Source organism: Alligator sinensis, unplaced genomic scaffold, assembly GCF_000455745.1.
Source record: "Alligator sinensis unplaced genomic scaffold, ASM45574v1 scaffold611_1, whole genome shotgun sequence".
In the NCBI taxonomy this organism is placed as follows: Eukaryota; Metazoa; Chordata; order Crocodylia; family Alligatoridae; genus Alligator; species Alligator sinensis.
Genome location: NW_005842332.1, coordinates 514,979 through 541,335, shown reverse-complemented (window position 1 = coordinate 541,335; position 26,357 = coordinate 514,979). Strand labels below are relative to the sequence as shown.

General features: G+C 52.6%; 1 protein-coding gene across 9 annotated transcripts in view; it reads right to left on the bottom strand.

Annotated features, from left to right (window-relative positions):
- RXRA (retinoid X receptor alpha) overlaps positions 1-26,357 on the bottom strand; it is a 202,707-nt gene that overhangs the window by 51,930 nt on the left and 124,420 nt on the right. For 8 of the 9 annotated variants that reach the window (XM_006028620.3, XM_006028618.3, XM_006028621.3 and 5 more), the window contains exons 2-4: positions 19,714-19,979; positions 9,649-9,799; positions 8,885-9,064 (exon numbers count right to left, since the gene is read on the bottom strand). In XM_006028620.3, coding sequence (XP_006028682.1) covers positions 8,885-9,064; positions 9,649-9,799; positions 19,714-19,923 — 541 coding nt within the window. In that variant the 5' untranslated portion in view covers positions 19,924-19,979. Of the gene's footprint in view, positions 1-8,884; positions 9,065-9,648; positions 9,800-10,327; positions 10,515-19,713; positions 19,980-26,357 lie in introns of those variants that run through there. The other variant, XM_014522262.2, reaches the window with a different exon arrangement.

Here is a 26,357-nt window from a genome sequence, read left to right as displayed (position 1 = left end):
GTTGGCCCTTTTCCAGTCCTTCGGGACTTGGCCCGTGCGCCACGAGCTTTCAAATATTCCCGCCAGTGGGTGTGCAATGATGTCGGCCAGTGCCTTCAGCACCCTCGGATGGAGCTCATCCGGGCCTGCCGACTTAAAGGCATCCAGTTCTTCCAAATGACTCTGCACCATCTCAGGGTCTACGCATGGCAGTCTGGCGCCTTGCTGCTGCCTCTCTACAACCCCAGTGAGAGACTTGTCGTGCCCCTCGCTTAGGAACACTGCGGCAAAGAACTCGTTGAGGAGTTCAGCCTTGTCCCCCCTGTCCGTCACCAATTGTTTCTGCCCATTTAGCAGGGGTCCTATTCCTCCCTGGGCCTTCCTTTTACTCCCAATATATCTAAAAAACAATTTCTTGTTGTCTTTTACTTGGGTTGCCATCCTCAGCTCCATGTCAGCCCCTCCTCCTCCTGAATTATGCCAGCTGCCACTTCAACGAAGCTACAGGAGACAGCCCTGCTGTGGGCTGCTCTGGGTATCCTGCGAGCGTGTGATGCACAGGGAGGTTATGCATAGTCATGGCACAAGGGGAAGGGGATTAGACACGGGTCAGTGCCAGCCGTGTGGTGACAGGAGCTGCGCTCCAAGTCATTCTAGGATAAAGCAAGAGCGAAAGTCTGGTCGCGCTGGACCAAGCAACCTACACTGAGATGATGGCAGGACAGAAAGAAGTCATTTTCTGCATCACATCACAAGCTCAAGTCCTCCGGGGAGAGGAACGACAGGGGCGGGGGCAGCACAATACACCAAGCAAATAATAATACGACTTATAAGACAATGCAGAGAAGAAGGGGTGTCCATTGATAAGCCAATTAGTCGGGGGGGTGTCTTTGGTCCGCAAAGCACTGCACTAAGCATCAGTTCTGTGTCATGCTGAGAGCACCCTAGGGATCAAATCCTAATTTGCACATTGATCTGGATAAATAAAACCTAACTCAGTGCATGACTGGTGCTTGGGTTTCCTATTCACCCTGTAGACAGGAACTGTGGGGAGAATATTTATGGTCTCAGTCGGAGAAGCAGAACTGCCTAGTTGAGTGGTCAGAGCAAGGGGCTGAAGCTTGCCAGAAGAGGAGTTGGTGCCACAGGCCTAACCTGTGTCCACTATGTAAGGTACCCAGAGCACCCCTGAGGCTTATATCCATGCATGTATAATAATATTGTAGCATGAATTGTGATGGTGGGTCCCCAGAGTTCATGTTGTTGGGGTACCAGGTGGGTCCCCAGAGTTCATGTAGTTGGGATATCAGGATAGGAGAATTCTTGCTCTATCAGGAGCCACCAGTGCCACCAAATAGGTATATCGGCTCAATGCCCTTCCAGGAGAATTAGTGAAGTAAAGGGTGATGGAGGAGGGGATGGGCTCACGCATTTCCCAAAGCCTACACTGGGAGCTCTCCCAGGGCTGCTGGGGAGAGAATGAGAAAGGGCTCCCCGTTGGTATTTCCTGCTTGCTCTGTGCGGCTGCAACACGTTCTCCAGGACTAGATGGGACACGGAGTAGCGACATGCACCAAGCGATTTGGCTGTCTGCTGCAGATGCTTTGCATTCCCGCGTGGCTGGGTTCTGACCCAGGTTCATCAGCAAAGCACTTCTCTGGTTCAGCTCCACGGTGCAGGAAAGGCAGCAGAGCCACTTTCTCCACCAGATGCACATCCCAGTGGCAAAGGGGTGACAGGCAGGGGTGCAAAAGCTCCACCCCACTTCATGAATCCTTATAGCGATATATGGTCCAGAAGGAGCCTGGTCTTCTGACCTACTAGAGCACCCCTTGGTTGCTGTATCGGACATCAAAAACAGGCTGCCTCAGGATAAGAAAACTTACTGGTTCCCTCTGGCTTTCAGAAGTCATTAGCTACATGAGTCAAGCAGAAGTCAGGGTAGATTTGCACCTGATTGACTAACTAAAGCAGAGCTTTTATAAGCAAAGGGCTTATTTCATCAGATGCATCTGATGTATCACATGAAAGCTCATGCTATACAGCTCTGCTTTACTTTATAAGGTGCATATCTACCCTGCCTTCTGCATTCCTGAGCCCAGCACCAAGTGAAGGTCCACAGGAGAAGAGTATCTTGTGCTTCACCTCTGGAAAAGCAACGGGCCCCATTCAGGTGGTGAAAACACAGATAGCCTCGTTGACTTCCTGGGGTCACTGTAAGGTACCCCTGTGTTTATCTGCCATGGGAAACTGAGTCACAAAGACTCACTCTCGCCGGCAACCAAAGTACTCCAAAGAGCAGTTGCTCCTTCAATCCCTGGAGTCTCCTTGCCCGAGGCTGGCTCCAAGGTCCCCACTTGGGTATGGGTCCGCAGAGCATTTCCCAGTTCAGGACAGACTTCTCTCACCATGCACCAAGATGTGCATGACAAGGTTTACACTCTGGGATACAAACACCCAGGCCACAAAAGTACTCCCTGCATCGCTCCAGGTCTTTGGCTGGCAACCTTTATTTGGGTGAATATCTGATATTTAGCAAAGACAGCGCACCAGAAACAAAGGCTTGTGCAGCTGGCAGTAATTTCTACAGCGAACAATGCTTTCAGCTAATGAGTTATCACAGTTTCTGGGTGCCAGAATCAATAAGGCATGTTCATCAGAACTGGCATCAGGACCTTTCTCAAATATATCAGCTGGAAGCCCGGAGGGGAGACTTCAATGCCAAGAGATATCTGGCATTTCTATATTCCTCCCCTTCCCCCCACTTAGACCAAAACATCTCCTAAGCAAAGCCTGATAGTCTAACATGTGCCCAGAGTCCAGGTAATTGGGACCTTTTCCTTCTTCTCACCTTCCCGCATTGCTAGTGCCCGCATTTCTCTACTGGCTTTGACACATGAACCACTCCTGGATGCAAATCCTTCCTGGGTCATTAAAAGCTGCTTGGAGCATGAATAGGCCTTCCCTACCTGGGTCCATCCCAACCCGATCTACATCAGTACCTCTCATATGCTCTCCCTTCCTAAGCACAGTTCAAAAGAGGGACTCGCTTCTCATACATGCGCTCCCAGCTGCCTTAAATAAGCTTCTTTCGCTCCTCAGCCATTTATGAAATAGGGTTTCTCTCTTCTTGCATGGATTTTCATTTACTGATATGGCTGAAGTCTCTCTTGTTCCCCATATTCATTCCCAGGGTCATAGCATTATTCTCCATCAGTACTTGGGACATGTTTTACAGTTCTTGTTTTGGTTTGTATTTCTGCACGATCTGGAAGACTCGGTAAGAGGGTTTTACAGTACATCCATGACACATAAATACCATTGGAGCTACAGGAAAAGCATTTCTTTGACAGGAATCAGGTATTTATTTAAGTAGCTATAAATTGGGTCTCTAGAGCAACATATTTTGCAATGGAACGAAGGCTGCTAGCCCGGGGTTTATTAGTAAGACGACGTAACAGTTGACATTAGAAAATGGGGTATGCTTAGATTAGAAGCACGGGCAACCGAAACCAGATCATGCTGTCACCGGCCCAGGACCGGAGCCTAAACTAGAGATGCTGATGATCTTTGGGGAAACGGAGGGTTATCAAGGGAATTCGGGTCGCAGGTGAATGGCTCAGATACTGGGTCGGATGCCAAGTTACGCCGGGCAGGCAACGTAAAAGGAAAGGTGGTGACGAGGTGGGAAGAAGAGGCAGCAGGAAGTAGGTGGAGGGATTTGGTGCTGGAGGGGGAGGTAAAGAGTCGGCCGAGAGAGTTGTGCGGGGGTCTCAGGTGGGGAACGGCACGTGGCAGAGAACGAGGCCGCAGTAGAGGTTGCCTTTGGGAAAGATCGCGTGCACACGCACATCCTTTTTTTACACACGAAACAAAATGCTCATCTGTTCTGCTCACCATTATTGCACCTAGGTGTGCAGACTGCCCCAGGTGTTTGAGCTGGGGGCCAGGTGTGCACGGACCTGGTTCCTTGACCATGCAAACTCCCCGCCGCATGGGCAAATCAGGTTGCTAACTGCACACATCTTCTCTGTACGTGGGGCATTTTCAAATTTGGGAATAGAAGAGTGCAAAGAGGGCTCCACCAACACACTGGGATTCAATATACCTGGTCCAAACCCTCCTTTCCATACACCCCACGCTCTGAGATCCGCTTGCCCTGCACCAGTGCACTCCTAGGGTTATGCAGATCCCATCTGTCACACTTTTAAATAACTGGCTGATCATTATGAATTCATTTGGTATTCACTGTGATAATGTTAATCAAAATGAATTAATAGAGTCCTCACACGGCCAGTGTACTGTATGTGCTCCCTCAGGAATTCTGCCACCATTGAGAAATTAATTAATGGACCTATAATTTTACAGTGGCGTTGCCCAGGCAATTGCCGTAATTGGAAGAATTTAACAGTCACCTGACTTACACGATGTCAGCTCGGCCGGGCCAACAGGGAGGAGAAAGCCGGAGCCCCCTGGACAAGTTGTGGGTCCATGGCCGAGGCCCCAAACCACCGCACTTTCCCAGAGGTGATTTTTCTTCCACATTTACATCTGTCTGCTATAGCAGTATCCGCCTCCTTGCAATGTGACACTGCTGCCTCAGTTCCCCCCCTGGTTTTCTACTGAAATATATGCATGCCCACACTTCCAGTCGCATTCCCCTTCTGGGAGCCTAAAGAACAAAGGCACAAGAAAAATGGGTCCTTTGGTGCTTCATGGTGCATTCAACTTATTAAACTTAATACAGGTCTCTTGCCTGCCCAAGAACCCTGTTAGCAGGGCTTTCTGCTGGCCTTCATCCCACTAAGCTCTTCCTGGGCCCCAGTTCACTCACCTCCAGGACCTCAACCCATCTCAATTCTGGCCCCATCCCAAGCCACCTATCCTGCAGGCTCCTAGAGACACCCTTATGCCAGGTCTTCATTTCCTTCCTGCTTGGAAACAGGCACATTATATATAGCAGGCATCAAGTCTGGGTTATGCTCATCTCATTGAGTCAAGCACAGGCCAGGATTCTCCATCCTTAACCCCGTTGCTGGCCCAGCTCCTTCCCATGAAAGCTGTAAATTCAGAGATTAGCACCTTTCCATTAATGCATCGTCAAGGGAAGAGCAGGTCCTTAAATAACAGGGACCAAAACCACTGGGCAGCATTTTGATTCAGGACCAATTATTCTTGTGCTGAGGATCCCTGACGCCTGGACTGCTCAGTCCACCTGCAACCGCCTCTCTCTGCCTAGGGTACTTTTGCCCTGCAGCTGATCATTCACACCAGGAGCCCTGAGGATCTTACTTGGTATTATTTCTCCGTCTTCCCTTTGCTCATCCATGAGTTGGATCCCATAGGAACAGACTTCCAAGAGATGCTGAGCTGATTTGCCTTGTGTCATCCTAAGCACCTGCACTACCCGCTGACATCAGGAGGATTTTGCTATGTTTAGTCCACTTGGTTCTTCACAGATTTATTTACTAGATCATCTTCACCTATTTTTTCCCTTAGTGACCCCAACATCCATCACAATACTGTATTTCTGAAGTCATTTGGTGGTATCTCTTCCATAATACTGACTTGGCTTGTCTAAGAAGCCATACAGAAGGAGGTGCCCCAACCTCCAGTAAAAATATTTCACGTTCCTGAAGACAACTGCAGCCTTTGGCAGCAAACTGACGGCTAATAAAAAACCCAAAAATTGGGGAAATCTTGTATTTCTATTCAGAATAGCATGCACCTTTGCTGAATATAAAGATACCTTTAACCTCTTGGTAAGACAGCTCAGTGAGTCCACATCACAGTGCTGACCCCCACGACTAGTGCCTTTTATCCAGCACAAAATCCAGTATTCACCAGTGACCGCTAATGGTCTCTGACAGCATCATGCTCCCACTGACGGCGCAGCCGTGCCTCTCTGCAGAAAGCTGCTTTCTTCGCAGCGTCATGGGCACGGGACCGGTCCGCTCGGACTGTGACCGTGCATCTGGGTGGGGAGAGGGAAAGTTGGGTAAGGAGAGCAGACTCAGCTCGACAGGACCTCCTTACAACAGGGAGAGGCTGCAAATGGATACCTGTCTTCCTACTGATGGGACTTGATGGTGCGGCACATCCTTGCAAGTGCCCCTATCGTGCTTTTACTGCAACATGTAATACCAAGAGGAAGCGGCCCCATGGGACCAGCGGCTGCCCCGCGTACCTGGCACTGTCCACAGCCAGCATGCTCTATCTGAAGGTCAAGGGCCTTTTCTCCCCATTTGCTCCATCTCCTTCACATCCCTTGCTGGTTTTGCTATGTTTGTGCTGGCTCGTGGCTCTGTCTGATCCTTTTCCCAGGGCTCAAGTCACCCCTGCATGGGAGGCAAGGTTGATTTGGGGCCTGGACCACTTTCTCCTGCTCGCCATCACCTGTTGGGAAATGTACCTTCTGCGCGGTCCTGCCAGGGGACACGGGGGGACGCTCCGGCCTTCCCTGGAAAAGGCAGGCAGTCCTCTTCCCTTGAGTGAGGACTGTAGCCTGCCTGTAGACCCAGCCACAGCAGTGCCATGAAACCTGCTCCTGCTGCCGGCAGTGGGAAGAGGCAAACCCGTTCCTAGCTGAGCGGAGGATATTCCTCTTCCCGACAGTCATGTTAAAACGCCAAAGCACTCACTGCCTCAAAAACACTCTCCAGCACACCTCCTCAAAACCAAATGATCGGGGGGCGGCAAGGTGAAGAGCAATAAAAAGGAGAAGAAGGAGCAGCCAAGCTATTGTCATATTCAACTGGAAGCTCCTGTTTGCTCTGAAAAAATCTGGGGGGTGGTTTGCTTCGGCTCCCATCCCAAACCCCCCCAGGCTTCCTGCCTGAAATGCCGCAGCAACGTCTTCCGCTTCGGAGGGGGAGCGTGGCTATCGGCCTTCATCATCAGCCGCCGTAACAGCGAACAAAGCTTCTGCCACATGGCAGGACTACTAAAGGACTGTTTGCAGTGACTGCATTATTAGTATCACATAATAATAATGGACTAACAACACCGCCCTTGCGTAGCGTCCAGAACATCTGTTGGAAATTTAGTCTTTCTTGAAGTAAAGCCCATGACAGCCTCCCACCCTGAATCTCTACTCCAGGCACCAAAGGGTTACGTTTGCTAGGGGGAGGAGAAGGGACCCTTTGGGAATTTGGTACTCTCGGTCTTGCTGGAGAGCTATCCCCCCCCCCCACTTCGCCCCTTCTGAATGCCCTTTAATTGCTCGCCTCTGGAAGCTCCCAGCGTCTCGAGCAGAGATGGCTTTGACATTTGAAGAATCTACATGTGTGGGTCCTTATATAACCCCGTAAATCAAGCCTGTCAGGGTTTGTTAGACGCAAGACGCGGCTCCAGCACTGCCCTATTTCATCAGTGCTCCAGACGAGACTAACTGCTCTTCCAAGAGACACGGTCTGTAGCCCGGCTCTCCTGCAGCTTAGACCGACTCTGCAGCAAAGAGGGGAATGGACATGTCTCAGAAGATGCAGATGGAGACGTGACTCAGAAGATGTAAGGGGAGAAGGCACCAGCGAGCGGAGCGGTACCTAGGGGGCCATTTTCACATAGTTACTCTGCAGTCATAAGGATGCTCCAGTCACTGATGCTTTAGAGAGATGCTGTCAGGAGGTTTAGGCCCAACTTCATTTTCAAGTGGGGAGTGGGAGAGGGAACTGCAGCAGAAACATGTTTGCATGACTGCTTTTTTCCAGTGGGTTCAAAGATTGGCTTCTGGTCTTGGAAACCCAAGCACAACATTGCCAGGCTCGTGCGTGGGAATCAGAAAGAGAATCCAGTTACTAACAGATGCTGTTCCTCAGTCCAGTTTCGCTATCGTGCGAAGTGCAGTGCAAAATGCAAAGTAAAGAAACAATTAAAAATGAGCTATACTGTAAAACTCGAAAGAATAAGATCAATCTAAGTACCCCAGGGAAAGCAGCTTATAACATATGGCTTTTTTTAAAAACACGACGGTGTCCCATTTTCCAAGATTTAACGTCATTTCAGATCAGGCTGCGTATAAAACAACGGGCTGACCCAGACGGCAATCTTAGTCATCCAAAATAAATCGAATCCAAAAGCTTTTTACCTTAAAAGCCAGCCCTAAGCTCACCCCTTCCTACAAGCTTTACAGCCATCTGAGAATTGGAAAAGCGTCTTTTAAAATGCATCAGCAAATGCCACTCAGCAATATCTCACATTGCTCAGCCTTCTTTCGCTGCATCCCTTTGTGGTGTTGGCTTTTCTGAGGTCTGGGGTGGAAAAAGGAAAGTGCGTCGCTATGACACTGTGCCCAGCTGGATGCTACCTACGCAGAACAATCCAGGGACGTGGCTGCCGCTTATTAGTGATGGAAGTGGCAATCTGGCAGGGAAGAAGCTCATACAAGTTTTCCTCGATGGTGAAAGAACAAAGCAAGTCACCCAGAGCAACATCCTGCTCTCGGGCACCCATCTAGCCTCGCCATCCATTGCCCTGTGTAGTGGCACCACTATCTCAGGAGACCTCTCACTGCAACCTCAGGACCTGGTGCATCTCACAGCCTAGCCTCCATCGTGCCCACTTATTGGTGTGTAAGCTAGTCTCTGTCTGCCCCATCGCTTCTGGGGCCAGTGGAGTCACAGCTGTGAAGCCAGGGCAAAATATACAGAAGAGAAGTGAGCAAACCCACCCTTTAGGTATCAGCCAACAGCACGATTCGGAGCAGAGATTGCCTGGAGAGATCTCTGCCACATGCCACTGGCTGCACTCAGGCTCAGCCCTGCATTGAAGTATTGCTTTGGTGCCGGTTATGCTGTAGGGATACCAAGAGGAGGGAGCTTCTACTTGACAGCCAGCCCGTGGAGGAATCGCCTGAACCTGCAGCACCGCGGCTGCTTTTTGGAGGCTGCTGCTCCACGTCCCTTACCTTCTCGCTTCATGCCCATGGCCAGACACTTCTGATAGCGGCAGTACTGGCAGCGGTTGCGCTGGCGCTTGTCGATCAGGCAGTCCTTGTTGTCACGGCAGGTGTAGGTGAGGTCTTTCCGCACCGTGCGCTTGAAGAAACCTTTGCAGCCCTCGCAGCTGTACACCCCGTAATGTTTACCTGCGGAGGAGCGAGAGGTCAGGCAGGCTGCTTGGGCACTGGGCCCACCGGACAGACACCCGGCTATTCTCCCTATTCCTCTCCCTCCTTCCCTTCCGGGTTTTCATGTGCCGTGGCTTGTCTAGTATGGGATTTGGAGCTATAGGGCCAGAGAGAGGGACCCCGTGGCCTCAAGGTAGCCAAATGAGCATGTTGGAGTGTCTCCAGGTGCTGTGATGAGGGTGCCCGCAGGTGAAAGGACATGCCCGGAGGCTTCATTTGTCCTACCTACTTCCCATAAAGTCTCAAAAAACTGCTCCCAGCATCCCCACTTGGCATGAGGACCAACAGGGGCCCTTCAGCTCTCCAGGCCCAGTGGAGTTGAACCTGCTGCCTGCTCTGCCCAAAGCAGAGAGGAAGGGCAGATGATGAGATATGGCAGACAAAACTGAAGCACCGGGTTGCCCCAAGGGAACCAAGGCATGTGACCGTCCAGATGGGCAAATCAAGACCAAGGACAGGGATTCATCCTCCCCTGGGGGCCACCTCCTCCACCCTCTTGCATCCACCGTAAAGCATTTTCGGAGCCAGGCGCCAGGCTTTACCTGAAGATCGGTCCCCGCAGATGGCACATATGTGCTTGGTGAAGGAGGCCATGGTTCCTGAGGGGTGTGCTGGCACTTTAAGGACCCCATTGAGCCCCAAGGGCGGTTTAATGTCTTCTGAGCTGCTGACAGGGTTCATCGGAGAATTGAGCTGCACAGAGGGAAGCAAAGGAGACTGGTTACGTTCGAGCAGAGAATAACCACCCATTCTGCGCGTGCTGCGCGTGCACGTGGACTCGGATCTGGGATGCAGGGAAACGACACAGGCGAGCCGTCTGGAACGGGTTTGCTTTCCCCGGTGGAAGGGGGGATGTGTGAATCAGGAAGATTGTGTGCTCCAGCCCTGCACCTCCTTTGCAGCTGCCACCTGAGGACCCAGTGTCCCACATAGCTCTACCAATAAACCTCACCCTGACCTTACAGGCCCAGGACTTACCAAGCTGTCGGTTCACCTCCATCCAAGCCTGTAAGCCCTTGGCTTTCCCACACTTGCTTTCTATTCCCAGTCCTCATCCCTCAAATTGATCCTGGCTTGCAACCCTTTGCTACCTGACCTTTGCACAACAACCCTATCCAATAAAGAGCAGACATAATCAGCTTGCAAAGCTCATTAGCACGGGCCTCGGAGGTTGCACGGGGGCCCCGTCCTATCCGAGAGAGCTCTGCGGACACTGTTCACCTCTGGGAAGGGAGCTGAATGGAGGGCTGGTCCTTCCTTCTCGGATCCAAATCCTGCAGGCAATGCCAGCTGCACCCCGTTAGGTGCAACTGGGCGAGCGGTTAGTCCAAATTAACCCAGTTTGAAATCGCCAGCACCCTGGGAGCTCAAGGTAGGTCTCCGGAGATCAAAGGCCTGTGCTCTGATCCCCTGCTGTGGAACAAGAGTCAGCAGCACAGAGCCAAGCCCATTGTAGGCAGCTGACCTGGGCAATTAATCCGTGCAGCCGGATGACATCATGCCTCCATGAATACACAGATCCCAGGTTCATATTACAACCAGGGGAAGGGACAGCGGCTAATCCTGTTATAAAGCTGAGGAACCATGAAGGGCTGACACCGCTGTCTAATAAGCCAGCCCTGTAAACCACGTTCCCGGTTGATTTAATGGGCAGGCAGATTCCTTTCCGCCCACCTCCGTGGGGAGAGCCCTTATCTCGGCGCGTGAGGAAGATGCTGCCTCAGGACTCGCGGCAGAGAAAATGATTTGCAGTGATTATCTGGGGGAGGGCTCCTGGCTGTGAGGTCGGGCTTGGGGATGATGAAGACCAGGACACCGCAGCCCGGCTGCTTTTACCGGGGGGATTTATAGGCTGTCTTTTAGCATTATCTCTTGAAGGGAAGGATCCTCAGAGGATGAATTACAGGTCACCCCAGCAATAGGCCTGCTTCGTAGGACACTCCCCTTCCTTTTCCGCATGCAGACGCCAAGCAATTCCCCTTCCCTTCTGTTTTCCTGGTCCTCTTCGTTCCCTGTCCCCATCAGGGGCAGCAAGAAGAGCGGAGGGGATGGTGGGACTTGCAGAAACGTGCTACGAAGCACACGCCTGCCAGGCAGGCCTCCACCCTGGCACTTGGCAAGCTGCGATTTCGGATCCGTTTCTGCAATATGGGAACAAGCAACTCTCCATGGTTTGTGCATTGCTCCTCATGACACCCACCAGGGCAGGGCAATGCTGTGCTCCCCGCTGCGTCTAGGAGTTCAGGTTCAGGGGTAAATTAGCCCCAGGGAAGCTCTGCGTTGCTTTGGTTAACCTATTCCCAGTCATCGAGATAGCCAGAGGATCTGTGTCCTCACACCTACCCTAGCTGACTTCTAGGAGGGCATGTAGGAAACACAGCAGAGAAGTGAACTGACTCCTAATTTTCCAATCTGCAAGTTATCATTCCTAGTACCATGCAGTCATGCCTCCTATTATTATCATGGCTCAACCAGGGTTTTGCTCTTCGTCCTTGTTTTTTGCTCTGGGTGGTAAAATGATTTGAGACAAGACTCCACTGGGGGAGAGACGTAAGACTATCCCACGCTGGAGAAATGTGTCCCGGTCTTCATGGAAGCATCACAAATGCCAATGGAGAATAGGCGACGTCCATCTGAGAAGCCAACCGCCACCACAACCGAATCCTTCCTGCGGCCGCTATTTTGCTCGGTCACGAATTCACGGATTCTTTCAAACAGCTTCTTCTCCTCTGTGTGGACATGTCGTCTCAGGGGAGGCCCGAAGTGATGAGACACAACATGTGTTGGGAGAGGCTGGAAGGGAAAGGGAGGCTTTCTCTTCCTATCCTTATCAGCCTGACTGACTGCCTGGCACGAGCCAGGTTTGGGGCTTTCCAATCAGCTGTGCAGGCTCCAGCATCCAAGACGCAGCTTTTTAGGTGATGGCTAGATCCTCCAGGCCTGATCCAAATGCTGTTCAAGTGATGGGAAGTTCTCTTTTTGGCGTCATGGATCTCTGGATCAAGCCCTCTACTCTCCGGGTCCAATTCTGGTCTCAGTTTCTGGAGTGTGAATCCAAGATAACTCTGCTGAAGTCAACAGGATTTACTCTGCATTTGCATCAAAATACTTGAGGACAGATTCTGGCCTAACTATGTGATTTAATACATGGCAGGGGGGTAGGATTCTTGCAATCTAGCAATAGAGTTATGGCGCGGTTTGGCATCCACTGGAGGTTTCTAAGGCTATTTCAGGGCTCTCTGTATTTCCTTAACTCACCAAAGAGAAGCTGAAGGGGTGACTTGATCGTGCTCTCTAAGCACCTATATAGCAAATAAAAATTTCCCAGGCTACTGAATCCATCAGACAGATGTGCGGTGACCAGATAAGGAAGCCAGAAAAAATTCAGATTAAAATTAGGGTGCCTGTTATTAAAAGGGAGGATAATTAACCATCGGAAGACCTTACCGAGGGCAATGAGGGATTCTCCCCCATCGGCTATTCCTGAATCAAGAGTGGATAGTGGTGTTTTTTTTGAGAGGCTCCAGTTCATTCACAACCACTGAACTGGATGCAGGAGCTAATTCAGGGAAGTCCTGCGGCCCATGGTCACCAATGGTGAGAGCAGATAATCACCAGTGTTGCTTCTGGCTCTACCCGAGTGGGTCTAGCTAATGAATAGTCACGAACCAGGGCATGGTTAGACCTACCTGCAAGAGGGAATGCTTCATCCCACCCATCTCCCACCATCCATAGATGAGGACAGATCATTCATACCCACGAGCCCAAGCCCTCAAGGTATCAAAGGTCCATGAATCTCACTGACACGTGAGACTGGATCGAAACTTAACGGGCACTCTTTGGGATGAAAGCCTAACCAAAGGGTATAGTCAGGCAAAGTTCTTTGGGTAGATGTAATATCTTTTATTAGACCAGCTAAATAGTTGGAGAAAGTTATATTCAAACTTTCGGTCAGGTATCCAGGTTGTAGCCATATCGGTCTAGAGGAAAAAGCAATCAGGACTCGTAGTAGAGATGAGATCTTTTATTAGACCAACTAGACTTCTGCAAAAAAAATACTTTTAGCCAATTTTTTTAATGAAATCCTCATAATGTCACAAGGAGGAAGCATCTTTGACCACCTGAGATCCTGCTCCTGCCTTTGTTCAAGGTCATCTGCATCATCACAGACCTCAGAGACACCTTAACAGCTAAGCAATGCCTGCCCAGAGGAGTTTTCCATCTATTGACTCCTCAGTGAAATCCTATGAAATATGAACTTGCATTTCTACCCGGGAGAACTTTTACAATCTTTTCTCCAATGCCTGATGAACGGTGTTCATGCCCAAAAGCTTGCAGTTAAGGATTTGTTTTATTATTATTATTTTGCAAAAATCTAGTTGGTCTAATAAGAGATATCACCTCTCCTATGAGTCCCGATTGCTTTTTTCAAACTTTCGGGCACAAACGCCCTTCTTCAGGCATTGGGAGACAGCTGCTGTTATGAGTTTTCTACAAGGTAGAAAAGAAGCTAAAGTCAGCAGATGGATGAACAGATGCACAGACAGACAGCGGGATTTGCGGGGTCCCAGGATGACCATCATCACCTTCCCTAGTGATGAGCCTGGAGCATGTCTACCTCGGACAGCAGCATTGCTTTGCAGACTTCACAGGGACGATCAAGGTGGACCTCAGGGCTTCCTGCTGCCCAACAGGCCACCCCCCTGCACCAGCCATCCCTCCAAGCTGAAGGCCAGGCATTTTGCTGGCTATTTGCAGGGTCCGGCCTTGAACACGCAGCAGAGTTGTTCTGACGTCCTCCGATAGAGGGCAACGGTGCTTGTCTGCATTAGCCCGTCCTTGGCTGTCTCTTTTCCCTGTGAATGACCATGCACTTTTGGTTCCTCAAATTCCACCTACGGCTCTTCCCCTGAGTCAGCACAAGGGCTCTCGTGTCTCTCTCTAGCCCCGCTCCACCCCTCCTTCTCCATCCTGTCTTCATTAAGACTTCCGCTGAGCCACGCCAATGTCCCCTTTCGGCTGCCCGCCCCGTTTCCTACGCAATACGAGGAAACACATGCACGTTAGAAAAATCTATTCCCTTCCCTCTTCGGACTCCGCTGTTGTCAGCTGCCCTTGAGAGATCGGGGAAGAGAAGCTGAAACATAAAAATAATGCTGCTGAGTGCGAGGCGCCTCCTGTAAGAGCATCAACCGAAGCATTCCCTGTGGTCTCCGCTTTCTCAATGACTTGAACACACAATTCGCTAGCCCTATAGGAGAAGCAGCAACAAAATAGGCTTGGCTCAGAGGGGTAGATATGCATTTCCCACGTTCTGCTTGTTAAATGTTTGCCGTAGGCCTCTTGTTAATGCAACTCAGAGATGAGATGGGTCCTCCATCGCCTGAGATCTTTGACTGGATGGGTGGCATGGATTCACAATGAGATGCTCCCTTTCATCCAGCTTCATGCAAGAACCACCCGACTCTACAACCTTCATCACGCGGGAGGTCAAACTAAAACGATTGCACGAGATTTTTCTGACAAACCATATCAGGTCTCATTTTCTGAACTCCCCAAAGTTTTAGAAGCGCCTTAAAAAACAAGGGACCCAGCTTCTGCCCACCAACTGTCTGGGCACCATGCTAACGTCAAAGGCCATCAGCTGCCTGTTTCATAGTTTCTAGGGTCAGAAGGGACCTGAACAGATCATCAAGTCCGACCCCTGCCCTGTTGGAAGACTTCCCTCTGTTGTCCCAGGCCCTTTACAGTGCTCGTGGATCTACAGTTGCTGCAGGCTTTGGTGGGCAGCCAGGTGTTTTGAAGGTGGAGTGTTACCTGTAAATATGTGCTCCATTATACCCCACCAATTGATGGCAATCACACTCAGTCCTCTTGCAAAGAGACAAGCCTAGTCGATGCTTTGAAAATGAGGACAAGGTCCTTGGAGCATGAAAATGAGGACACAAGGTCCTTGGAGCAGGTTCAAATTTGGCTGGAGTGCTTAATGGCATTTTGACCAGTCTTCCCTAGGAGGAACTGCTGCTGGTTGCAGCCCCTGTCTTTAAAATCACTGTCATTAAGCGTGCCCCAGAAGGATCGGTGATGGCAATCGTGGGTGGGCAAGGCGGTGGCGTGGGCATGTGGGTGCAGTGATGAGGAAGCACCAAGCGTGCATGCTTCTGGGTGCTAGGAGCACACTCTTCCCAGAGCTGAGGATGTCAGCCTAGCCCAGGGGTCCTGCATGTTGCTCTCCACGTCAACCTGCTACTGGAGCTTGGAGGGACTAGGGGTCCTTCAGTGATCTCCACTGAGTCAAGCATTGTTGGATGGCAGGGGGTGGAGGATTTAATGCATGCAGGGATGGAAGGGGCTGGCAGAAACGGCAGCTCCGTGGGGGAAGACTCTCCTTTACTGCACTGGGATCCGAGTGTCAGGCTGGTGACGCCGCAGTAACACCTGTGCCCCTGTCCCTTGGGTCCCCAAGCTGCCTAGTGTGCCCCGATGAGTCAGCAGGAGCCCCAACCAGCTGCTGAGTCAGTGCCCGTGGATGGGAAAATGCCTCCGTTTCCTCTTTCGGCAGCCTCCTGAAACCGCAGCAGTGCTACACGTGCGCCTCTCGGTTCCCACACTCTCCCCTGGCGCCTGTTGCTCCTTCCTCTTGGGTCCTGAGGCTGTGAAGCAAAGGCTGAAGGAGCCGTGGTGAGAAAGACAGCGAACCCAGCCCAGAGCTTCACACCGAGCGCCTGACAGCACCTACTTCTGCTTTTGGTGCACACATATCCGGAGGGTGCCATGGGTGCAGGGCAGCACAGCCTAGAACGAGAACTGCCCTGGGCAGCCGGACCCCTGGGTTCCCTTCCTCTAGCTTGAGCATCTCCTTTTAAGCTCTGCTGATGAAGTCCCATCCGCTCCGGCCTGGCAATAGCTAGAGCTAAAAGACTTAGATAGTCCCGAGGAATCCTCCAAAAGAACAAAACGGTTGTCCGATAATCTGAGACAACACGGAGACTACGATCTAACTCCACATCTCATTACTCCTCACCTCTCCCAGGCCTCTCCAGACCTGCTGCCAGTGGGGGAACGGGGGTCTGCTACCAACCCACAGGCTATTGCTTCTGTTTCTGTGCATGACAACACTCACGCAAGCAAAAAGAGGGAGTGAGAAGGAGACCGGGAGGTCAGTTTTCACTTTCTTTCTAACGAAACATCTAATGTCCAGAGACACCTTTTAGGGTTGTTTAAAAATAATAAACCCCACCTGACTCACCATGGCACTAGTTTCAGGAAAATGCCACATGGTGTGGGTGGTCCCAACAAACACTCCTGGGTGCTGCGCCCGCCCGAGAAAAGCCAGCTCTACAACCTAAGATAGACCCCTTAGCCTTTCTGCACTCAGTTTTCCCATCCCTAAAATGGGGTGGGGGGTGGGGGCAGTCCTGGCACCTCATGCACAGAGGGGATCTCTCAGGCTGCAATGCCTGCAAATCATCTTGGAGTAACTTGGAAGAGAAAAGCAAGGACGTGTGAGGGGCGGCACTACTTTTCCTAAGAACAGCTGAATCGGGGCGAGTCAAGGCACTCGAGCTGGAAGCCTTGCTTGAAGGGGACCCTTTTGGTGTGTGCAAGAGAGGAGTAACAGGGGACAAGGGAGGTCAGATCAGCGGAGCTGTTTGGGGCCTGAGAACTGGAATAGCAAGAGGCACTGGAGGTGAAGAGTGAAGCCCGGTGGCAAGAGTTCGGGAAGGCCCCGGAGTGGAATAACTGGGTCAGCACAGGTCAGCAGCGAGGTGCGTCGGCCGAGCAGCGTGGGTGGGACCCAGAATAGCAGGAGCTGAAGGTCAGAGCGAGCAGCGGCAAAGCTGTGCTGCCAAGGAAGCTAGCACGGCACCCGCCTGCGCTATGCCCAGCCCCTCCGCCAGCTGCTGCAGGGTCCTCAAGTTCTCCGAGGGAACCGGAAAGGAGCAGGGATGCAGCTGGGAAAGATGGCATAGTCGGCCCAGACTGCCGGCACCTTTCCCTGACACCCCTGTCCTAATGCAATGCCACCAAAAGCATCCACTGGGAGATCCACTGGGTGCACCGCCCCCCTCTGCACAGCCATCAGTGCTGCTGGGACCAGATTTTCCACGGGGGACAGCGTGTGTCTGGACCCCCACCCCGTGGGTCGCCAAGAATAGGGCTGCAGATTCCCAGCACTTCGCCTTGCACACCTCAGTCCTCCCGGTGTCCTTCTGCTCGGCTGGCTTTCCAGAGCTAACGAGGCATAGCCTGATGGCAAGTGGCATCTGCCATCTGATTCAAACCACCTTCCATCAGTGCCATCTCCGCTCGGCAGCGCAGGAGCACACACTTCATTAACCCCAGCGCTTTGTGGACTGGTACCATGATGGACAGGGGGGCACACTCCTGTACTCCTGCCTTTGCTGTCCTCCTCCCCGAGAGGATGCCTCCCTCCATCCTCCTATGCACACGGGACTGGGAACTCCCTCCCTCTCGAGCTGGCTCAGGTAGCTCCTTCCCGCCACTGCCAAAATAGGGGCCTAATGCTTGCAGACAGGGGACAGATGGAAAAACCCAGTAGACTGAAAACGTCCTAAATGTCTCCTCCAGGAAAACCACTTAAGACCGAGCATGAGCAAATGACAGGGACCGTCGGGGCCCAGCGATGCCGTGGCACTCAGTCTCCATTAGGCTTGATTCCTCTCTTCCTTCTGGTGCCTGTTTATTTCAGTTCCCCTGGCCCGTGTGTCTCGGCTTCCCAAAATAGCCGCGGCTTTGCACTGAAACCCTGCCCGCGTCGGCCCGCTCGCTGCTCGTGCATTTCCGCAGCTTCACATCTTCCCCTAGCCTTGGCTTTGCTCTCATGGCACTATCTGGGCGGTGGCTGGCTCCGAAGCAATATTTGCCTCTATTCCTCCTGGTTTCCAGGAGTGTAGCAGCCTGTCTGCCCCGCTGAGCCCAGGGTTAACTCCATGCCGGGGGCAGGAATATGTCTGGGTTCACACGGCATTGGACTTGAACTCTGGAATAGGCAGGTGGGGAGATGCAAGGATGCAGGAGAAAGGGAGCACGGCAAGCTCCCTGGTGATTTCACAGCCTCATTATGCCCCATCGGGCCCAGCCGTGGTCCCTGAATAGAGGCAACTGGTTTTCCTCCAGCACCCAGGTACTGCTCAACCTGGTCCCATGCCATTGCAACGACCCGGTAGAAACAGCTCAGACTGATTTAGGATGGGCTCTGCCGAGGGACCCCTTGCCCACTCCTATTGCCCCACATTATCTGCCCTCCCAGGCACGCACAAAATGTCCCCTAGTGTGTTAGCCTTAGAAATAAATCAGGCTAATACAAAAATAAAGGCGCCGGCAGGTGTTTGACTCCCAGAGAGGCTCTGAAATAAATAAACCAGCAGCGAGCGGCAGGTGGGAGCCAATTCCTTAATCTGCCCTTTCGCTAAACATGTACCCCGTAGCCAGCCAGCAACAGGTGGCAGGGCCTCGCCAGCCCTCCCAGCACCTGCTATTTTTAAAACAGGCTTATCTCTTTATAGCTGGAGGTTTTTACATAATCTTCAATCGGCAGAGCCCAGCCCCTCCTCCACATCACTCTCCCCTGCGGAGAAAAGGGAAGCGAGTGCAGCCGGGGAGCGAAGGGGGAAGCAGCATAAAACGGCCATGAGCAGGGCAGAACAAAGTCCTGGAGAAGACCCCTGGCCTAAAGAAAGGTCCCCTGGTCATCTTACCACCATCGGAAAGGCGCTTACAATGCAGCACAGGGAGCACTGTACTACGTGCAACCCATATTTTACCTGGGCCATAGGGCTTACTGCAGCAAAGGCACAGTTTAGCGCAGCCCGGGGGCTGCTCCGGTTTGTACCAGGACAGAGAAGACCCTCAGCTTATCCCAGAATACGGAGTCATCTTGTCTCCTCTCCCCTGCTTCTTTGCTGCCCAAAGACAGGAAGCCCAGCAAAGCAGCCTGTGTCCATGACCCTTTGAAGTGAAGCCCACCATTATAGACGGGGTCTGATACTCCTCTCGTTTAAACCGGGAGTAACTCCACTGAAGTCCTGGGCCTTCCAGCAAGCAGAACGCAGAGGAAAGCCAGGCCGCCTGGTTTTTAATTCAGTCTCCTGTTGCCGCCTGGGTTCATTAGAGTCCTCCCAAAATTCGGGCGTGGAGCTGGGGTGTGACACAGCTGACTGCACAGTTGTTACTGTGCAACTCGCACTCACAAGTACTAACTAACTACACAGGAACTGGCCTACTGCACGGTGGCGTCCCCGAACAGCTTTTCGGAGATGCTGACTGCACACGAGCTCGTTACTACTGCACAATAAGTGTCTCTCTTTGTGCCACGTGATGCTACTGCACAGCAGTAACGAGCTCCTGCGCAGTCAGCTTCCCGTGTAGATGCAACCCCAAGGAGCTTTTACTAATGTTTGCAAGGACCTGAGAAAGGGATACCACTGGCATGGTATCGGGTCTCGCCACCCCTCCAGTTTTGCGGGTGGAGGTAAGATCGCTGCTCCTTTCCCTGAAAGAAACCTACTGACCATTCCTGAGTTTTTTCCCCCTCTTGCTTATACATAAATCTTGTCTCCCCTGCCTTCCTTTTGCTGGCTTACCTGTGGGCTGCCGGTTCCAAACCCCAGGTTGGGGGTGGAGGGGACTGACATAGAGTGAGGTCCCATGGGGGAGCTGATGACGGAGAAAGGAGGGCCCATGCCATTGATGGGGGAGCTGAGGGTGCTAATGGGGGAGTGGAGCTGGCCCGCTGAGCCCAGCGGAGAGCCGATCCCCGGTCCGATGGATGGATGGAGGGAAGGTGCAGCCATGGGCCCCCGGCTGGTCGGGGAGTTCAGGGAGGTGGAATTGACTTGGTTGGAGAAATCTGCAAGACACAAAGCAAACGCCAGGGTTAAAACTGCCTCCACGATGGTCCAGCAATGGCACTAAGGTGCCAGCCCCCATCCCCACTCCACTCCCCACACTCAGCCACCCCCGGCTTCCTCTCTCAGCACCTTCTCCGGTGCAAAAGTCAGTGCAGCCCCTACATCAGGCATCTTCCACCCCAGCTTGATATGGCACCAACTCTTAAAAGCCTCTGACAACAGCTGGGCAACTGGGAAAGCTGCATATGGCACAGTTATCACACCCATCTCCTTGTTCATGTGTGTACAGCCCCTAGCACAAGTCTGCTCCACGTCTGAGGCCTCTAGATGCCACCTTCCTAAGAAGGAAAATAATCGGGACTTGATACGGGATCTTGAACCTAGGATGTGCTTCTGGATCTCTGTGTGGGGGTCTGAGTATAGTCCTCGTGGGTTGCAGACTGTGTGTGCACGTTCACATGCGTGCTTGAGAGTGGCAGGGTGCATTTCTGCACCCCCGCGAGAGGAGCACATGTGTTGTGTGTTTTACGCTTGCAGAGGGAAGCGTGTGCGTGTCTTTGAGGGGGAGGTGAGGTGTTTGCAATCGGGAAAGAGCATCCCAGCTTGTGGTTTGTGTCCATGTGTCTGCTTGGGATGCGTGTGCCTGCAGTGTATATTTGCAAAGGGAAAGCAGGGGGAGGAAGACGGGGGGTTGTGAGTGTTTCCCAAGTTGCATGCATTATTTTTTGCAAGTGGGGAACTGTGTGTGCGTGTGTGTGTGCATGGAGAAGGGTACATGTGTGTGGGCTTGTGAGGAGGCAGCTGTGTGTCCACACTGGCTCCGGGGAGAGAAGGATGCCCCGCTCCCTCTGCCTTGCTTCACGCGGCTTCAGGCCTCCGAACTGGAATTTGCTTTTGCGGAGGTGTTTTTTGCAAGCGGCGACCGCCAGGCTGCGAACCTCCCGCCTGCCCCCCTAACTCCTTTGCAGGCCCAGGGTCGGGGGGGAGCAGGAGTTTAAAAATAGACTCCAGCTCTCTCTAGAGAGGAGACTCGGAGTCATTCCTGGCACATTTCCTCCTCATCCTGTCACGCTGCCTGAAAAACAACCCAAAGCACTGGGGAAGCAGGCTTCTATAATGGGCCTTTGCAAAGGCTGCCAAGAGGAATGGCAAGACTTTGGGGGCTCCGGGCTGCAGGGGAGGGCTTAGCCTGCCCCCATTCAGAGCTGTGCCGGGGTGGTGACAATTAAGGGGTCCTCACGCTTGTTCTCTCTCTCCTCGGTGCGTCCCACTGCTGTTGTCCCACTTTTGCAGCTGGCAAATCAGAGGCCTGAAATTCAGAAGTGACTATAGGCTGGCGGAGCCAGACCCGTTTTGCAGGGCTTTGAAGTTAGCGGGGTCTTTTGGAAGGTGGCTTGCCTGAGGGTCGATGCACCGAACCCAGCAGCTCTCCGCCAGGCCCATATTCCCCTCTCCCCATAATACCTGCTCCATTGGGTTACTGCTGATTTACACCGGTGCTGTGTGATAGGGCCCTGCTTGAACAGCTAGGCAATGCACTGGGCCCAAATATGACCCCAGGAACAACAGGGCCATCCCTCCACCGTCGCAGGTAGCAACCAAGAGCATCCTCGGTCCATAAATAAATCCAGGGGGGCATTGATATCATATGAGGGGGGTCTGAAGCACTAAACTGCAGGCTCACGCACGTGAACAGAGAGGCACGCTTGGAAAGAAAGCCATGTTTCTTTCCCAAGCTCGTACAGCGAGTCTGCTCCGGGGTCTGCTGCATCCCCATCCCATGCACTAGTCCCAGAGCTTCCCAACAGGTCTCGTATGAGTAGCGTGCTAAATTCAGATGCTGCCTTTGCCTCCTTGCAAGGCCATCGCCACTGGCTGTACCGCTGGCCGCTTCAACGGGCACATCTGCGGCAAGGGCTGGGGAAGTGGCAGCCCCCTCCGTGGGTCTCCCTGCACGAAGAGGCACCAGGATGGGGGGGACATGCAACATCCCTCTCGAGCCAGGAGACGAGCGCCGGGAATGAGCCAGACAAAGGGCTGCTGTGTCATCTCCGCGCCGAGCGCTCCGACCACAGCTTGTAATCCCTTGTAGGCTGGCGGTGCCCATTGTGTCTGGCAGGCAGCGAGCTTTCCGTTGGCTTCCCCAAATTGTAGACATAACAGGATTACAAGGGCTAAGAAAGAGGCTCCCTCCCTGAGGAGCTCATTCTTAAACCTCCCAGACAAGAGCCAGAAACCGGATCCCAGGGGGCTCGAACACAAAAAGGGAAGGGATTAGGTTCGGAAAAACCTGAGCGGCAAGCGAAGTTGCGACATTTTCGGAGCAGGTTTCCTTCCCTGCTAGGCAGGGTGACGTTGCGAGGCTGCGGGCTGCACGGCCTGCGGCGTGGATGCCTTATTTTTAACCGGGTCGGAAATACGTGGAGCAGAGCATCTTCTTCCCGGGCTCCCTAAATACCCTGGGCTTGCGGAGAGTCCCCAGGTCACCCTGACGGTCTGCACTGTGAACTCGTATATAAACCCTCCGCTGCTAAAGCACGGGGAGGAGAACAACGCCGGTTCCAGGGCCTCGAATACAAGAGATGCTGCAAACGTCCCGTGTGGTCCCAGGGAAAGAACTAAGTTTTAGGTATGTGTCAGACACCGTGAATTTTGCAATGGTTTGATGCAAAAAAAAAAAAAGCATCAGCTGGTCCCAAGTCAGCCAGGAGCCCTCAGCAAAGCCCTCTGTGTCCTTTGGCCCGAGTGAGACATTTGCAACAGAACCCGAACACCAGCAAGTTTCTTGTGGCTTCGGGGCATTTAACATGGATCACGGCTTGGCTCCCGCACTCCCGGCTGCTTGGTTCAGAAAAAGTTCACAGGAAGGATGGTCTTGTGTTACAACCCAGGCCCGGGACTTGGGGCGGCTGGGTTCAGCTCCTGGCTCGGAGACCGCAGCGGTGGGGACCACACGTGGGCAAATACCTCGAACGACTCACTCCACTTGAGCATCCCTCCGCTTCCCCCTGGCAGGGGCCTGGCTAGCAGCATCTCCCGTGCACGCAGCAGGACGCTGAATCAATCTGCCCCCTGCATGCAACCCAGGATGGAGCGCAGGACCGCTCCGTCTCCTTCCCCGGGCTCCATCCGCTTGGCTCCCAAAAGCACCACTCTCTCCACAGCGAAATGAGAGAATAAACTGGCCCAAGAAAAAGCCAGAGGGTTTTGACTGGCCCGACGACAAAAGCAAGCGTGGAAGGACTTGCACAAGCCCTCACGAGGGGAGCAGAAATGCCTCCCACCGAGAAGACCCCATGCTCTTTAGCAAGTGACGGGACCTTGCCGTGACACCAGTGGAGGTGTTCCCCACCGCCAGTACCACCCAGCATCCCTGAATCATGCGAGAGGAATCCCCACTCCATCTGGTGCTCCTGCTTCCGGCCATCGGAGCAGCTGTGATTACACAAAGGATTCCTGTTCGGGTTTAGCTATAAGCCCTACCTCCCCCGCTGTCTCTTTTGCCTATGCCCCCAGCAACCATGTAATAAACTTAGAGGGTCTCAGACCCACTCCCTGGGGGGCACAAGCACGGTGGCATGAGCTTGCACGTGCAGTTTGCACTCTCTCTGCTGCTCCAGCTTCTCCAACGACTGCACGGTCTACGCTCCGCCAGGCTAACCTGTGGTCAGATATATTTCAGTAAAGAGGCAAGGACTTGACAGGACTGCACAGACCCGTCCTTCAACCTCAGAAGATATTTCTTCCTTCCTGGGCATGCATAGGCCACTTGGTGGGACAGTGCCCAGGTCACCTGCTCTGCAGCTGCCCAAGCTGCATCTGGGCTGAATCTGGGCATTAAGGGGAGGACAGCAAGAAATAGTGACCAAATACATCGAATGCCCCAGAGATGAGGAAATGAGGAGATGGTAGAGGTGATAGCTTTTCTTAGACTAACTAGATTTTTGCAAAATAATTTCTTTTTTTTTTTTTTTTTTGCAAAAATCTAGCTGGTCTAATAAAAGATATCGCCGCCAACCACGAGTCCTGATTGCTTTTTCCTTTAAACCAATACGACTACAACCTGGGTACCAGAGACGAGGACTAACTCACAATCCCCAGCTGAAGGAAGCAGGGATGGAGGAAGCCAGCCGGGACTGTCCCACATCTGTGCGCAAGGCTGCATTGAAGAAATGGATGCAGAGGCCCTGCTTGAATCTCCTCCCAGCAGAGGTGCAGGGGGGAAAAAAGGCCTGTGAATGGGGAGCGAAGGAAGGGAACCTGGGGCAGGGGAAGGGAGGGTCTTTCCTTTGAAACCCCAGGTCCTGAATATTGAAAGCAAATGCACTAAGGGGGGAAGGTTGCAGGAAGGTTAGACGACACCGGCCCACACCCAGCAGCCCTGGAAAGCAGCTGAAAACAAAGGAGGTCCACGGCCAAGCCTGCAGTCCAAGGGTCTTGCCCTGGGCGCACAGCAACTTGTAGTAAAATTAGAACTCGCAGCAAACCCGTACATCGGGCATGCACACACACATGCACGTGGACGCGCACACACACACGCAGACTCCTGGACTGGCTGATATTACTCATCCTGTTTACACGCTGCGCTCTCCAGGCAGACGCATTCCCAGGGACCCAGCGAGGAACTGGGCGTGAGTTTTGGTTCGGGGTTTTTTTGGAGGGGGGGAGCTACTCTTGCAAAAATCCTCCAGGAGAAACGAAAGAGGACATATCTTTTGTGCTGGGCTGTGTCGGACGGCCGCGCCACTGTGCGTGCCTGGATGCGTACGGGGGAAGAGAAGTGTTAATCCACAGGCGAGCTTGTGTGTATACATGCAGGCTTTTAGCGGAGAGGCTCCTGGACCGAAGTCCCAGGATTGAACCTCCCAAATTTGAACCTATATAATTTTTTTCAATAGCAGCATGACCCTCACCCCTAAGCCTTCAAATCCTAACACAAACATCCTCTTACCCAGTGCTGTCTAAAATGTAGCTTTAACTCTGTGAGTATAGGACTGGCAAAATGTATAACAGAAATAAAATGCGACATAGAAAAACCGAGAGCAAGAGAGCTTTTCGGCCGCAACCCAAATCAGTCCTCATGTTCATGCACGATTGTGAATGCAGCTGGACGCAGGGGTGAGATGCATTTTGCACCGTGGGGTTTTTTTATGGCCGCACGATCTCGCAGTCCCTCCCCTGGATAAATAAAAGCTCCGATCTCGTGTGAACCTGCGGTATCCCAAACTCTGGGTGTGATGAGAGCTGAAAGGCTCAGGGAGTTGGGAGGGAGCCTTATCCTTGTCGGTCCCCAGGTAGGGGTCGGCAAGGGCTGTCCTCTTCTCGGTGACCCACGTGCAGTGGGTTTGGTGGGTCTTACTTAGCTCAGCCACGGCAGAGAAGTATCCATGCCACAAAGTAATCCACTGATGCTAAAAAAAAAGCCGAGGGCTGGACAGACCCTCAGGACTGAACTTGCTCCCTCCGTGGCTGGGTGAAGGCACACGGATGCAGATGCTGGGCCATTACTGATCCAGAGAAGCCCCTTTTCTTGTCTTGGGGCGAGGGCGCAGAAGCAGCAGCAGCAGCAAGAGAAGGAAAAACGGTCCCAGAAGCTCGACGCTGGTACATGCCACGTGTACCAGATGGTCACGGAGGAGCGCCGTGACTTGAAGGCTTTGATTTGCACTGGGAGAAAGAGCAGGGAGCTGGGGAAGACCCTCCCTTGCTTCTTCCCCTGCCACCTTCGCTCAAAGCCAGCAGTGCAAGGATGCTTGAAAGGACTCTGAGCTTATTAAAACCAGGGGGAAGAGGGAAAGCAAATACCTTCCCCCCCGGCGCACACAGCTGGCTCTACTAAAAATCAAAAGGGGAAGGGAGAGATGATATCATGAGAAATTAACCCTTTCTGGACTACACCTTTGCATGCCGGGGCCATTCTTTGACATGCTGCTTGCTCACTTCCGAGGCCCAAGCAGGCTATAACAGCTCTATAATAATACACAGCAGGCCCAACCCGGTGACCAGGAACACACGGACGCCCCAGTTCCCGCATCCTCTCCCTCTCTTTCTGGTCCCTCTGCCCCCTCTCCCCACTTGTGCAAAGTCAGCCCCATGCAAGGAGAAGTAAGGCACAGCCTGGCACGCAGAGCCAGATGCAGGCGGAAACTAGAGAGGTCCCTGTTATGCCTACTCAGTTGACTTTTGCAGCTGGCCTTGACGATAGGGTGCTTGAAGACTCAAGTTCTGCATCAATGCTGCCGCGGTTGCAAGCCCTTCTTATCCTACGTCCTTCTGGGCAGGGAGACACCAGGCCGGAGAACGAGCTGCCAAGAAGCATCACCAACCAATTTTCATACCAGGCATTGGCACTATGGCAAACAGCTCCGCTTTTCAGT